This window comes from Streptopelia decaocto (genome assembly GCF_964273445.1).
Source record: "Streptopelia decaocto genome assembly, chromosome: 13".
NCBI lineage: Eukaryota > Metazoa > Chordata > Aves > Columbiformes > Columbidae > Streptopelia > Streptopelia decaocto.
Window position 1 is genome coordinate 15,599,628 of NC_138668.1, and position 15,040 is coordinate 15,614,667.

Consider the following 15,040-nt stretch of genomic DNA (forward strand, 5'->3'; position numbering starts at 1 on the left):
AAGACACTTTATCACCAAGAACAGCTGGTGACTTCCACATCTGTCACCAGGACAGTAAGGAAGCATCACAGCACCCACAGTGCCACCCACAGTGGGGTCCACCCAAGGCACCCCTCAAGCCCAGCTCATTTTTATAACATATCAGCTACATTTTTACATATCCAGTTCTGCTTCCACTTGCATTCACCGCTGCGTCAGGTTCCATGCAGGCTTTAATTCCTAGAAATTCAGGTACATTTGGAGAGCACAAATTAGGAAACTAATTAGTGTTGCTATTACCTGCTGGGAAAAGACAACCAAACAGCTCCGGCTGCAAATACCAAACTCCTGGCACAGCTGGGAGGCAGGTTGGCAGTGGACATGGATTAGGACCTTTCAAGTCACCTCAAGCTTAGAGTGCTGAAAATCCACATTAAGATTTGGGGTAATTACTTCTGGATCCACCTGTTAGTGGAACCTGTTGACCTTCTTCAAGACGTGCAGGAACCAAGAGGCTTGCCTGGGCCTGGGAGGCTCGGTGAAGCTCAGCAAGGGAAGGGAGATGTCCACGCTTCCGACACATTTACCTTCATGCTCCATTTTTAAAAAGCCACTCCACGTTGCACACCGACAACATCAGATGGGTACGTAACACATCGCTGATGCACAGGCAGGAGAACCAGGCACCCGCCCCCCAGCCCTGCGCCCCATAGCCCCACAAAGAGCTGCTATAATGGAACCATCGCACTGCTGCCTGACCCACCAGCCTGCGAAACGAAAAGCTAAATCCCCGGCTTTCCGTAGGGTCTAACCTAACAGGGATACTGCCACCTCCAGAAAAATCCATTTACCTATCTGGGCCTAAATTTGTGTAAGGTGAGATATAAAATGCTGTGATCTAAGTGTGATCCACTGAAATCAGAAGACAGACTACCACCAGCTCTAATGAGGACCAGATCAGGCCTAATATCCCAAATCTCAGTAGCACTTTGTGCCCCTTAACACTTTCCAGGCTTGCCCAGGTTTTTGTTAATAATTTTAAGGGAAGGAACATACACTGCAAGCCCCCGAGGCCACGGCAGGACGGGTGTACTGGAAGCCCCATTGCAGACAGAGCACCAGCAGCGATAACAAAAGGTGTTTCCAGAGGAACCCAGATCCCCGGCCAGCTCACCTCCCCTACCAGTGACTCAGCCTGTTCAAGGCACTTAACTCAAGCACTGAACTGCCTCTGATCTTATAAACGCATTATTTCTAGCTTAGCCACAAGAATCCAGGAAACGTGCTTCAAATCCTGCCATGGTGCCCGAGGGGACATCAAGCACTCGAGACACTGGAGTGGTGGCCAGCGGGCACCACGTGCTCCTCCCCGGCACCTCCTGTGCTGCACCAGCTCTCTCCTGTTCTTTGATCACTCGTCCTCATTAGCAAACACGCAGGGAATTAAGGGGTTGCACCAAGCAGCCGAGGTACAAGACACCTCCTGAGGATTTAGCTCCCTGTGCTTCCCCCAAGCAGCTCACGCTGTGGTGCACCTTTGCTGGTGTGACAGCCTTGCTGACAAGACCTGCTGCTGGCACAGTTCACGTCAGAGACGAGGATGAGGATGAGGATGCAGACAGAGCTGTGACTTTACAGACTCGCCGGCTCAGTGGGCAAAATGGAAGTCACCAGGGAGCACAGGGGGTTCCACTGCGAGATGGAGAAACGGGACCCTTCTCGCTACACACCGGGCAGGAGACTTGGCTGAGGGAGGGACCAGTGGCCACAGAGGCGTCCAGTGGCTGGTGGGGCCACAGGAGCTGCCCATGGACCCGCTGAGCTCAGCTGCACCTCGGAAACCCTCTGTGCTGCCATAACCACTGAGCCCCAAGCCCATCACCTTGTTCACAGGCATCTGTATCAGCAACGGCGTGAAGACACGTCTTGCCAGGGGGCTGCGGGCGCAGAAGTGTGGGGTTTGTTTTGTGACACGCTGGAGCCTGCCCAGAGCTCGGACTGGAGCAGGGGCTGAGCGGAGGAGGGCGATGCTTATGCATGAGGTGCCATCAGCACATTGTTCACCGGAGGGAAAGGAAGTGCCTGAATTTTACTTTTCCTAGGTCTTTTCATCAGGAAGCTAAAATGCTGTCGCTCTCACCTTGAATATTTTGCTTACACCCCGCGGTGTGCAGAGATGCCCCTCAGGCATCCATGCAAAGGCATCATTTTAGCTGCCATTATTATGCTGATGACACACCGACTGGTGCCAAGATCGCAGATGACCCTGGAAAAGCAATTTCCTGTTTGATGAGGTGCCGGAGTGACACCAAGTCTGGGATGTCTGAGGCTCTCCTGAAGCTCTGATTAACATTTCACTCCTGGCTGCTCTCTGCAGCCGTATTACACAGCCAGTCATTTGGATCCGCAGCCTTGAGCTCGCCTGTGATCCAGAACCTTCTGCAGTTACCGTTTGGGTTGAACCAGACACACATAAAAAGTGTTGTTCTTTTTCCTTCTCTGTCACCTCTGAAACACAAAGAGGGCTTTCTCAAGGGAAGAGGAGTTTTTCATTAGTGCCATTTGCACATCTTGTTTGGATCAGAGTAATTCTTTCCTCGCAGCCCCCCAGCCTGTTCGCTGGGCATCGCTACGACACAGCAAAACTCCTGAACCCCTCCCTGGCTCCCGACCGAAACCAGAGCGCATTACATCAGCACAGACATCTATGCAACGCTCCTAATGAAGTTTCAGATTGATTTTGCTCCTCAAGGTTATCTGCGATAGTACCTCCAGGTGCATTAGAAAACCGGTGGTTTAGAACAGTTTGCTCTAACAGGCTCCCTACAGCACCCTGTGACACACAGCAATCATCTTGTGAAGGTTGAGCACCAAAACCTGAAAAATAATACACTTACCAATGGATACGAACACCTAACCTATGTAACAGACGCTGAGCAGACACACGGTGAAAAGAGCCACAAATCCCCTTCTAGAGTCTGCCTGGCTTTGCGCCGGCTTGCACGGCCATGAGAAAGTCTCCAGCGCCAAGAGGTTTGGGCAGGCGAGGGAAGAGTTCCCAGAGAGAGCCCCTGCCACGGCCCCACCATCCCGGGCTCCTCCTCAGCAGAACACACCCCACAGCGTCCGGTCCCCGCGGGAAGGACAAGGAGCGAACAGCACGGAGGGGAAGGGATAAAGTGACCGAGGTGGCAGCCGGAAGCAGAAGAGACAGAGAAGGATGAAGAGGAGAAAAGGATCAAGAAGGAAAATTTCCCATTGCTGGAGCTTTAAATACTGGAAAAGGGGGGGAAAACAACTGAAACAGATCTGGGGAAAAAATACAGTGAAAGAAAAATGCTAGAATGCCATAAGCCAAAATACGACAACAAAGCATAGGTTAAGAGCAAAAAGTGTTGTCAGGAGACAAGACCACATGGGCAAGGAGTGTGCAAACCCAGGAGCCTGCTGAGCTGCTGCGCCTTTCCTGGGAAGGTCGGGGGACAAAGGCCCACCATGGTGTCCCGTCGCTGTCCCCTGCTCTGGTGACATGCCACATGCAGGCAGGCTGTGTCGGGGGCCTCCCTCCCGCCCCACACAGCTGAACTGCCAGCCCCATGTTAACATCACGGTAGTGAGCGGGCAGAACCCCACGTAACCAAGCCATGCTCACCATCAGGAATCTGCATCATCCCTTTAATTAAGCAGCTACTAAGCTTTTGGACAGAGATGGGGAAGGAAAAAATCCTGACAACACTCAATTCCACATCTGATTTCCCCTGGCTGTGTCATGAAAACAGAGCCCTGAGTCAACCTGTGTCAGCTCTCTGAACCAAGTCTCTCCCTGGCCGCTTCTACACCGGTCCAACACTTTGTGCCTGTACGAGCGAGGCTGCTGGCATTATTTTCAATAATGTGCTGTGCTACCTAGCGCAAAGCATCGTGCACATTCCCCGAGGACAGCTCTATCTCAGGAACAAACGTGCCAAGGACAAACCTGGCACATGTGCAACCGGAGGCCTCTGAGCCACGTGCCACAACCACCCAGACGCATGGCAGATTTCACAGGATAGAATCATAGAATAATTTCAGTTGGAAGAGACCCTTAAGACCATCGAGTCCAACCATAACCCACTCCTGGCACTGCCCCATGTCCTGAGAACCTCATGTCCGTCTGTCCAGCCCTCCAGGGATGGTGACTCCAGCACTGCCCTGGGCAGCCTGTTCCAATGCCCCACAGCCCTTTGGGGAAGAAATTGTTCCCCACATCCAACCTCAACCTCCTCTGGCGCAACTTGAGGCCGTTTCCTCTGCTCCTGGCGCTTGTTCCTGGGGAGCAGAGCCCGACCCCCCTGGCTCCAAGCTCCTTTCAGGCAGTTCAGAGATCAGAAGGTCTCCCCTCAGCTCCTGTTCTCCAGCTGAACCCCCCAGGTCCCTCAGTCTCAATGTAACACCCAGAATAAATGCTCCAAAATGACTCATTACTTGAATTTCTAATTCCTTTCTCCTTTTTCCCATCCAACCAAGGCATGGTAAGAACAACAGCGCAGTACTTCTTGTAGGTTTATCTCTAAGGTGGGGATCAAAAATTGTGGAGAGCTGCTATAGGAAAGCCACTCCATTTGTGAAGCACATACCATTTTCAACGTAAAAAGTGACAGCTCCTTAAATGACTGTCATTCCAGTGCACTCAAAGTACAACGTTAAAAGAGCAAGTCCAATACATACCCCCTCTACTATCAAAATGGCTTAGTTGGAGGGAGGAAGGAATTTTTATGCTATGTTCCCACCACAACCAGGCAGGTTTTCTTTCGCAGAATGATCTCCAAGCTCTCATTACCACTGCTCCAAAACATTTATTCCTGCCCACTCAAATCTGCCAAAAAAGAAATGAATCATATGTCAATAAAACTTGGGGCCCTCAACATGTGTTACGGAATTAATCTTAACGGCGAAATATGCGAATCCGAGCCCAGCTACAGCAAGGCCTGCCAACTTCATTCATGGTAATTAAGCAAAGCCACACACATTTAAGGGGATATTTAAGGAGCGCAGAGTGTTCCTATGGGGACCGGACCTGAGAACTACTCCATGAGCAGCTACCGTGCTTTAGAAACACATTAATTACTCTGCAAGAAAAAGCATCCCAGAACTACCAGGGATGAGGAATTTGGCAACACCTGCGCTGACATTTTCTACAGGGAATAAGTCCTTCTGCTTCGTTGCTGGCTCTGCCGATGTACCGGACCGCACAGCTCCCCCGTGCCTCCGCTTTGGACTCGATCCCACCCAGTGCTGAGCACACCATCCAAGCTAAAAAAGCACTTATGCGCAGAGACGGTCTTTCGCCCAAATCTTAGCGCCGAGTGCTGTGCTGACCCCTCGACACGCTGCTCACCCATACGGGTTCTCTGACAGCCCCATCCCGACAGCAGCGCCGTGGCTGCACACACCTCGGCACACCTGGGGCAGTGCTCAGGCTGCTCTGTCAAGCAGCTCCATGAGGCAGTAATGAAGCTATTCCACTGTTAATGATGGGCTTTCACCCACTGAGGAGCTGTACGTCCCATTGCACAGCCCTAAGGACTTGCCCGGTCCAGCTCACAGTGCAGGCAATGGAGTCATTGGCTGCAGAACCTGGACGGGCCTCAGCCCGAAGAATCCCACCCATCCCTGCTGACGCCACAGCCACCCGGAGATCATTGCTGTCCCCCAACCCTTGTCACAGGGCCCACTCTGTGCTGAGACACTGTCCCAGCTCTGGGCGTGACAGGGCTGAGCACGAGGCTGGGACAAGGACTCTGCACTTACAATCACAGAATGTCCTGAGCTGGAAGGACCCACAGGATCATGGAGTCCAACTGCTGTCCCTGCACAGGACACCCCACAGGTCACCCCGTGTGTCTGAGCACGTTGTCCAGTCTCTTGTTGAACACTGTCAGGTTGGGGCCGTGACCCCTCCCTGGGGAGCCTGTTCAGTGTCCAGCACCTCTGGGTGAAGAACCTTTTCCTCATGTCCCACTGACCCTCCCTGGCACATCTTCTGCCATTCCCTGGGCTCTGTCACTGTCACAGAGCAGAGCTCAGCCTGCCCCTCCTGCTCCTGCTGAGGAACCTGCAGCCCATGAGCTCTGCCCTCAGTCTGCTCTGCTCCAGCTGAACAAACCCAGGGACTTCAGCCACTCCTCATCCTGCTTCCCCTCCAAACCTTCACCAACTTTGTAGCCTCTCCTGGTCACTCTCCAGCAGCTTTATCTCCTTTTCTCCTGTGTCCCAGCCCTGCACACAGTGAATGCTGCAGGTGAGGCCGCCCAGCGCAGAGCAGAGCGGGACAATCCCCCCCTGCCGCTGGCATCGCTGGCACCTCCGGTACCAGCACACTCCACAACAATGGTTCCCAGGCGGAAACAGCAAGCGCAGAACAGACGTTCCTCTCAGCCAACACCATCTAGGCCACTTTCTCTGCTCTTCCATAGACTTTGTCCCATCCCACTCCCACCAGTACAAAGAGAAAACCTTTATCCACAGCTCCTGCCATCTGGATTCACTTTGCCCCATCCCTCCAGCTCATCATGTTTCTGTCTATAAATGCCAGTTAAAAAAAAATATATAAAAAATTAAAAATCACATATTTTGTGTCTTTTCATCTCTCCACGTCACATCTACGCCTGTCTGTTTTTCTCTCATGCCTGTTACTGGTTTTCCAAGCACCTGCTTCGGCGTTTTCTCCACCACGATCCTCCTGGCTGGGGGCGGTGCTGCCGCTGCTGCTCCGGCAGAGCCCCGGCAGCGACCCAGCCTGCAGAGCTGCCACTGACACACGGTCAGAGCCAACAAGGAACTAATAACGCCTGTCTGCACCTCGAATGTTCAAACGAACAAGTGAGACACGTAAAAGAAGTTGTCAGCATATCCAATCTATCATTGCACGGGCATAATCTTCCAACTAGCAATCAAAAAGAATTTCACAGATTACGAGCACAAGCATCGCTGTTATTGAAAGACATTAAAATGTGTGTGGGGGTAAATGTAATAAGCTTTATTGTTTTACTTCTTTTGGGATTTATGTTAACCCTTTGATCAATGTGTTTAACTCTAATCGCTACTAATACACCTTATTCAATGAACTTCAAAAGTCTTATCACTGAGAAAACTTGGGAAGGTGATACCAAGCATCCTCCCTGCATATCCCAGTACAAGTACTATTGTTCTCTTTGCAGTTGCAGTCTGTCAGCTAAGGCCCAGCCTAAAAGAACAAGGAAGTGTGAAAAGACCAAAATAAAGCACTTCAGTAATCAAGGTGTGAAGGACTTTTTGCCTAAATTAAGTTTTTCCATATGATAACAAGCAGATAGATGCAAAAGGCTGCCCATTCAGAGGGAGCTTTCCCTTTTTCTCCTTCCTTTTATAAATATCAGAAATGCCAATTTCCACATAAATAATTAATCTGGAATGGCGGTGAACGAGGCAGCACTGCTGAGAACAGCAGCAGCTTTCATTCAAACTTTGGGGAGGGAGGAAGGGCTGGCTCCGAGCTTGGCACACAAAGACAGAGATGATCTTGTCTAACCAAGGTCTGTATTAGCTGTGGAACAAATCCATGCTACTAATAGATAGATAATACAGAAACCTATTTATCATGCAGAAGCTGGTGGGTGGGAAGCAAAGCTGCACGGTGTAAAACACGGGAGGATAACGGGATGCAAAGAGGAGAGCTCTGGCTTCAGATACATAACGCAGAGCCCGTGATGAACCCCTACTTTTGTTACAGCAAATCTAGTGGGGTGTTTTGCAGTTATCAAGGGTCTTGACGATCTTCTCCATGACACGCTGGAGGCCTGAGCAAGAGCTACAGGTGCTCTGCAGCCCCTCTGCACACAGAGAGGGGACAAAGCACAGACCCTTGGCATACAAACACTGCTCGGTGGATTTGACTTCCACAAGTGTCTGATCACAAGCTTCCACTCCAAATCAGACTCTTGGACCACACTGTGAATCAGCAGCAAGGTCAATGATTTACTGTTCATCTTGTCTAATACGCTTGCCTATGCCACCCTTTTGTGAACAGGTAAAAACCACAGAAACTGAACTATCCAAGTTCATGCAGAACTGGATTCAGCAAAGGCTCTAAAACTTGGAAATTGTGAGGAACGGGGAGAGGCAATCACGTTATACCAACCTTGAACGGTTCTCCTGTCCTCAGCACAGATGCCTGAGATGACACTCACACCAAGCTCTTGGTTTGGCTTTTTATGGGGTCCTGTGCCTCTAGCAGTGTGGCTGGTAGGGCCAGCAGCAAATTTGGCAGCTAACTGCTGCTCCTGCTTGCAAAGGTCAGATTTTCCCACTGAGCAGCTCTTTTCCTGGCTGGAGAGGAGTGGGCACTGACTGGGGCCCTATCTTGGGAACAGACGTGGAAGTACAGACCTTCTGCACCTTCTCCTCCCCTCCCATCGCACGGCTGAATCCAGTCCAAGATGCACACTCCGACTTGCATGTGTGCAACACGACACTTACACCAGACAAAACCTATGACAATTTTATTTCCTTCAGGGACGTAATGAAAATAAATCTACCACCACCTTGCAATTTTCTGCTCACGCATTATGCCATAAGGCTGTAGAGATTGTGTTTTCTATACACTTTCTTGCATCAAATTATTACTGAACGGGCACCATTGGTTCCCCTCATGTCCCCACGGGAGCCACCCAGACGGGACAGCGTCACTGCAGTGTCTGTGAATGGATGCAGGTCACTGCAGTGACAAGGGACATTTTCCAAAAGGTGCACACTTCCCAAGCAGCCTTCATTTGTTCTCATTAAAGTTGACACAGGATCTTTCGTCATGCTACATCCTCTGAATACAAAAGACAACTTCTCTACCTCACGGTAACAGTTATAAGACCAATTACAGGCTCGACATTATTTAAACCCAGCAGATGCTGTATTCACAAGATGACAATGACCAACTGGAAGCCGCATGACTTGCCAACAAGCAAAGGAACCGCACAAAGACACAGCGAGAAAAATGGTGGCAATAGTTGGATAAACTCTGTTACCTGAGAACTAGGCACAAGGGCTTTCCACCAGTGTCCGCCTTTCACAAGGTCTACATCGCTCAAGGGCATTGACACTTTGCCAATAACACAATGGCGCGAGAATTTGTCAAAATCCACTACGGTTAAAAGCAGAGTTCTTCTCTGGGCTTCTAAAAAGGGGATTTCAAATGTGTACCTCTCTTCAAACACCGGGTTCTGCGTTTTGCGTTTCACTCCCGTTTGCTTGGAGTTCTTCTGATCGGGAAGAAGGCAGATCTTCACGTAGGGGTTGGAGTGAGCCATGTCTTGCCTTGAACCATCATAAGAAATTGGAGGAGGCAGATCTTTAGCCTCAATGACTCGCACTATTAGATAATTATGCAACAGATCGTACTGCGTGCTAAAATGCAGCATGCCCAGCTGATACTTCGACAAGATCTCCTCATCTGTCAAGGAGTCCATATCATCGCTATTTGAGTCAAGAGAGTACAGTCTTGGTTCAAATTTCCTAAAATAGTCATCCGGAGTATAGGTTTTCCGCAGGACAGTTGGCTGAACTATCTCCTTCTTAGCTCCTATTATTCCAAACTCGATAGGTTTAATGTCAATTAACGGAGAACTTGGCCTCCTCGACTCTAAACCTAAATGAGAGAAATGCACAAATACGATTGTTAGAAACTCAGCTGAAGCCACGACCGGTGCAAGTCTTTGTGCTGCCTTGTCTGCGCAACCAGCACAGCCGGCTCCTCAGCGCCACGCTTCACCAGCACATCGCCAACAATTAACAGCACCCTTAGTTACGCTGAAGTGCAAGCTCAGCTACGCTTACCCTCCCTCTATCATTTTTCACGTGCAATTACCATGAAAACGCTTCGGCAAGAAAAACAGGGCTGGCCCCTTCCACTGTGCTCCTGCAGAACAGGATGAGATTTTAACCAATGTACCTTCAACCTGACTTGATTCCCTGTCTAAAAGATGAAAGAGCAAGCATGACAGTTTGATTTTCTTTCGCACAAGAATTACATTAATGTTGGAAGGATGGCCTTACTTGAAACCCGCCTCGTGAGGCTGTAAGTGGACCGTGATGCATCTGAAGACGACCGCCTTCTGTCAGGGGAAACGTTCTGAAGAGCGGGAGGCAGCTCACTGATTGTATTATCAGAGTGTCCATCTTTGTCCTCATTTTGGCTGCTTATCCTGTTATAACGAGAGACCTTTGGGTGATTCAGCCCAGTGAAAGGAGTATATACAGAATAAAAATGCCTTCTGTTATTCTGGGTCTAACCTTGGGTGCACATCCCTGGATGCTGCAGCGCATCTCCTGATCTATCTGGCAAGGAAAAGGCTGAGCAACTGACTTCAGACCTATGTAAAAACCAGATTATTTATCTTTCTGCCTGTCTCTCAAACACAGTTATATCAGTGTCAGAGTGCGGCACAGGCCACACGGGCATGTGTGACTCAGATCTTCATCAGAAGTATTATATTGATCTTTAAGAAAAAGAAACAGACAAAAAATCAAATTAAAAATAATAATAATTAAAAACAAAACAAAACACAAAACCCAGAAAGTATCTTATTGCTATAAATTCACAGCTACACTTCGGAAGCACAGACTTCACGAAGACTAAACCAGCACATGAAACCACCACACTCAGGCACCTGAAAACTTGCACACATCCCCCTCAGGAAAACATTGCTCTGCAGGTACACCACTAAGGTTTCAAACCTCAGTCTTACACATGCAATTAATTAAGAGCTTTTTATTGACCCCTTAACCTGGAGCAAGAGCAGACAGCACCGAGGGCAAGACGAAGTCTCGGAGCACAGGGCAGACCTGCTGATGGGAGCGAGATCACGCGTGGGATGGGATGTGTGGGGCAACATGCAAAACAAGCCTTTTGGTTCATCCACGAGACTCAAAAAAATAGCAGCGAATCACAAGGAAAGCGTCAGCACGACATGAGCAAAGCGAAGGGGGATAACACTGCGTGTTTTGCTCCTGATTCACCCTTCTAAGTGCATGGCTCAGTTGGGTAGAAATGAAATATGTTGAATCATTTGTTTTAAGTAACCAAGGACTGGACTGGAGCAATAAATACATTCTGCAAAAAGCGGCAAACTCACAGAAAAGGTACCCAAAATATAAAATAATTTAAACCGGAAAATCTTATCCAAACACAAAAAGTTCCCAGCAGGATCCATGCAAATCTTGCCAGAGTCACACAGCTCATCCACAATACAAGACAAAAAACATCAAAAAGGTCAGTTAATAATCAAAACCAAACCCTGTGCTAAAAGGGACACGCAATATTTGCACAACTCTGCAGCCCATTAAAGGCAGTCCAAATCATGCGGTGTGACATATAATCAGTACTTGGAACACCAACAGCTTTTTCATGCCTAAATGCAGCTCTACACAATCACAGGGAGCATTTGGATACACTGGTGTTTGAGCAGCAAACGCACCGAACGAGAAGGCAGAGTGCAAAGGGACTCGGGAAGAGAGGCATTAAGGACGTTCTACAACAGGTAAACGTAATACTGAGTTAATAACACACAGATGACCGTTAGTGAGGAAATTGCTACTGAGCCACAATTTTTCCTCAGATAAACTCTGGCGCTGGTGACAGCAGCTCTTTCTGTCTAACCCAAACCTTTGGGAAAGAGGAGTCACGTCCTGTTTCAGCTCAGCCTCACAGCCCATGCACCGTTTATCCTTGAGGTTTATGTGCAATATTCCCTAAGAGGCAGCGCCACCACAGACCTTCGCTCCCAGCCCCTTTCTGCAAAGACCAGGATGCGAGTGCTCACCGTGAAACAACAAGCAGCAGCTACGATGCGTTCAGGCCAATACCATTAGACTTACTTCTATCAGAATTTTAGCTTTTTTTCTAAGTTGCTGCTGTAAAACACTTGGGAAGTGAGAAAAACCAACAGTCTCCCAAGAGGAAGGGTTTAAACAGGCAGCTTTAACGTCCCCTCCTGAATTTCCAGCACAACGAGGTGTCTCAGAGGTGCCAAAGGGAAAAACCTACGTGCAAAAAGTAAAGGATGGATTATTACGCACAGGCATTCAGATGTTTGCTAGTAGGCCCATGAAGACCATAAAAGCCGCTTTCCCCTGGGGTCAGGAAGGCGCAAACTGCACTCTGGATGATACCAGGTCCTGGGCCCATGAACAAGTGGCGAGATGGAAAGATATCAGCTGAAAATCTATTTTTAAAACACCTTCAGGGTGTGAGCAGAGAATGCAATGAATTGATTTGTTCCCAAATTCAGTGCTCATATCTAAATACGGAATACGCTGCTGTCAAACCCATCTTCCATTTTAGGGGTTTCTACTGAACCCAAAAGTCCTTATGGGCAAGGGGGCAACTGGCCTACACAGATCTCTGAGCACTTTAAAACACACCCATTAAACACCTTATTCTGAGACCAATTGCAAAGCCTTACCCTGCTCACACATGTAACTCCAGACACTGTTTCCTACCTCCAAAAATGCATAAGGAGATTTAAGAGTGTAAGTTCAACATAGTGAAAAGAGAAATCAACTTTGGCTTCAGCATTCTGAGCCAGCAGCAGCTATATGGCATTGTTTCTGCCTTAGACCTGCCACACAAAATCTTGGCTCTCCTGTTGAGCAGCAAACAAAAATCACTGTTTCTGTCTCCTGCCTTTATTATTTTCTCTCTGTCTTCCAGACTCTTGTTCCTCTGCAGCTTCATTTTCATAGAATCTTAGAATCATTTTGGTTGGAGAAGACCCTCAGGATCATCGAGTCCAACCATAACCTAACTTTAGCACTAAACCATGTCCCTAAGAACCTTGTCTAAACATTTTCTCCTCCTCTCCATCACATCTCCTTGGCTCTTTCCCTCTCCACATCTCCTGTGCTCTCTTTGCCCTTCTCACTCAATCCATTTCTGGGTTCTTTTACCGTTTTCTAACCAAGTCACCCCAGAAGCTTAAAGCACCATCACCTTCCCTGGCCTCAGCGCACGTCCAGCTCAGGAACCCCGCGTTCCTGCTCAGGAACAGGACCGAGAGCCTCCTGGAGCAGGCAGAGCAGTTCTGCAGCCTGCACAGCACCACAGGCAGCAGAGGCGCTTGGAGAGCACAGGGTGTGCAGCAGGACCAGGGACACGGTGACTCCTGGTCGTCCCACGGCACGGCAGCACCCACAACCCCTCGCACAGCAAAGCTGCTTCCCTCGTGTGTCCTCTCTTTGGTTCCTGCTGCCCGGCTCGAGCGGAGCCTCTGGGAGCTCACCTTCCCCAGCACTCGAGCGGAACATCCCTCATGGCACCAGATCCAAAGCTGGATGGGTGACCCAGGCTGGGGTCCTGGGACCCTGCCAGCACAAGCAGGTGCAGCATAAAGCACAACATGGGTGAAGAACTGGGCTTGTTTTCAGTGGACAAGGGAACTGCTGGAGAGAGTCCAGCGCAGCCACCAAGATGCTGCAGGGAGTGGAGCATCTCCCGTGTGAGGAAAGGCTGAGGGAGCTGGGGCTCTGGAGCTGGACAAGAGGAGACTGAGGGGGGACTCATTCATGGGGTTCAATATGGAAAGGGGGAGTGTCAGGAGGATGGAGCCAGGCTCTTCTGGTGACAACCAGTGACAGGACAAGGTCAATGGGTGCAAACTGGAACACAGGAGGTTCCACTGAAAGATGAGAAGAAACTTGTTCCCGGTGAGGGTGTCAGAGCCTGGCCCAGGCTGCCCAGGGAGGTTGTGGAGTCTCCTTCTGTGCAGACATTGCAACCCGCCTGGACACCTTCCTGTGTAACCTCATCTGGGTGTTCCTGCTCCATGGGGGGATTGCACTGGATGAGCTTTCCAGGTCCCTTTCAACCCCTCACATTCTGTGTTGTCTTCTGCTTATGGCCATTCCAATGAGTTAAACACAGAGGCTTTCAGACAGAGCAGGACTGTGGGAAAACAATACAGGCTGGAAAGAGCATTTTATGATTCCAAAGGTCTCACAGTCCAGCTTGTCTGCAAAGTCATCATGCATTTGAGTTTTAAGACCAAAAGAGGAACAGAGCTCCAGTGCTTACAGTGCCCCTTTGGCCAAACAGAAGGATCCAGCAGCCAAAAACTACGGTGGGGCCGATCACCCCACACCCCCAAGCACATGATGTCCCCTCTGCTCAGCGCACCACAGAAACTCCAAAGCAACCTCACAACAAGCCCAGCTGCTTGTTCCCAAGTCTGTAATTGCTCCTGCAGCAATCTTTCTACAGCTAATACTGCAGCCTCATCACTGTGTCCTCCTGTGCACAACCCTCTCCTATTTAACATTGATTTTGTCCCCATTTCTCATTAATCGCAGGTGAATCCACTTCTGGGCATATATCAGACTCTTAAATATGCTGCTCCACGTTTAGAAATCACTCCAACGCAGCCTGAACATCTCAATTTTTATTGCTTCAGGATTAATAACAATCCTATTCTGCCTGGATTCAACAGAGTATATAGACAAGATTGCGATTTAAGCATGAGACCATTTATTTAATGCAGCACCAAGACACGAACCTTCCAGACCTGACACGGAGTAACAGCTGGTACTCGCAGGAGGAGGTAAAATCAACTGAGTGTCTCAGTGTCCGAGTTCTGAGCATCGTATGATGCACTGAACAGGCATCTCTGGTGCCACAGAACCCGAGTCCATCAAATGATGTGTTTCCCCTTTAGAGCACATAGGAGATATACCTTTCATCTGCCTGTACGATAACCACCTTCATTCTAGGATACAAAGATATTTCACAACCACCTCATCAGCATTCCAGCTAAGCTGAAGTCCTCTGAACAGCTGGTCCCTTTGAAGAGAAAATAGGACTGAAGGTAGAAAGTATCTCTAGAAAAGGGTGCGCAACTAAACCAGTTATGAGCTTGCTATGCCAGCTTACAAAATAACTTCTGTCTTTGCCATCAAAAAAGTGTTTTACAAAGGGTCTACCTTACTGTTGGAGTTAACAGGGCCGCTGAGCAGCCCACGGGCCCACACTCAGCGAGAGGTTTCTCCTTTCTACGTGGCA

General features: G+C 49.2%; 1 protein-coding gene across 2 annotated transcripts in view; it reads right to left on the bottom strand.

Annotated features, from left to right (window-relative positions):
- The window catches only part of SYT17 (synaptotagmin 17), a 54,148-nt gene that overhangs the window by 33,800 nt on the left and 5,308 nt on the right, over nt 1-15,040 (bottom strand). For both annotated transcript variants that reach the window (XM_082064615.1, XM_082064616.1), the window contains exons 4-5: nt 10,045-10,193; nt 9,018-9,637 (exon numbers count right to left, since the gene is read on the bottom strand). In XM_082064615.1, coding sequence (XP_081920741.1) covers nt 9,018-9,637; nt 10,045-10,193 — 769 coding nt within the window. The remainder of the gene's footprint in view (nt 1-9,017; nt 9,638-10,044; nt 10,194-15,040) is intronic.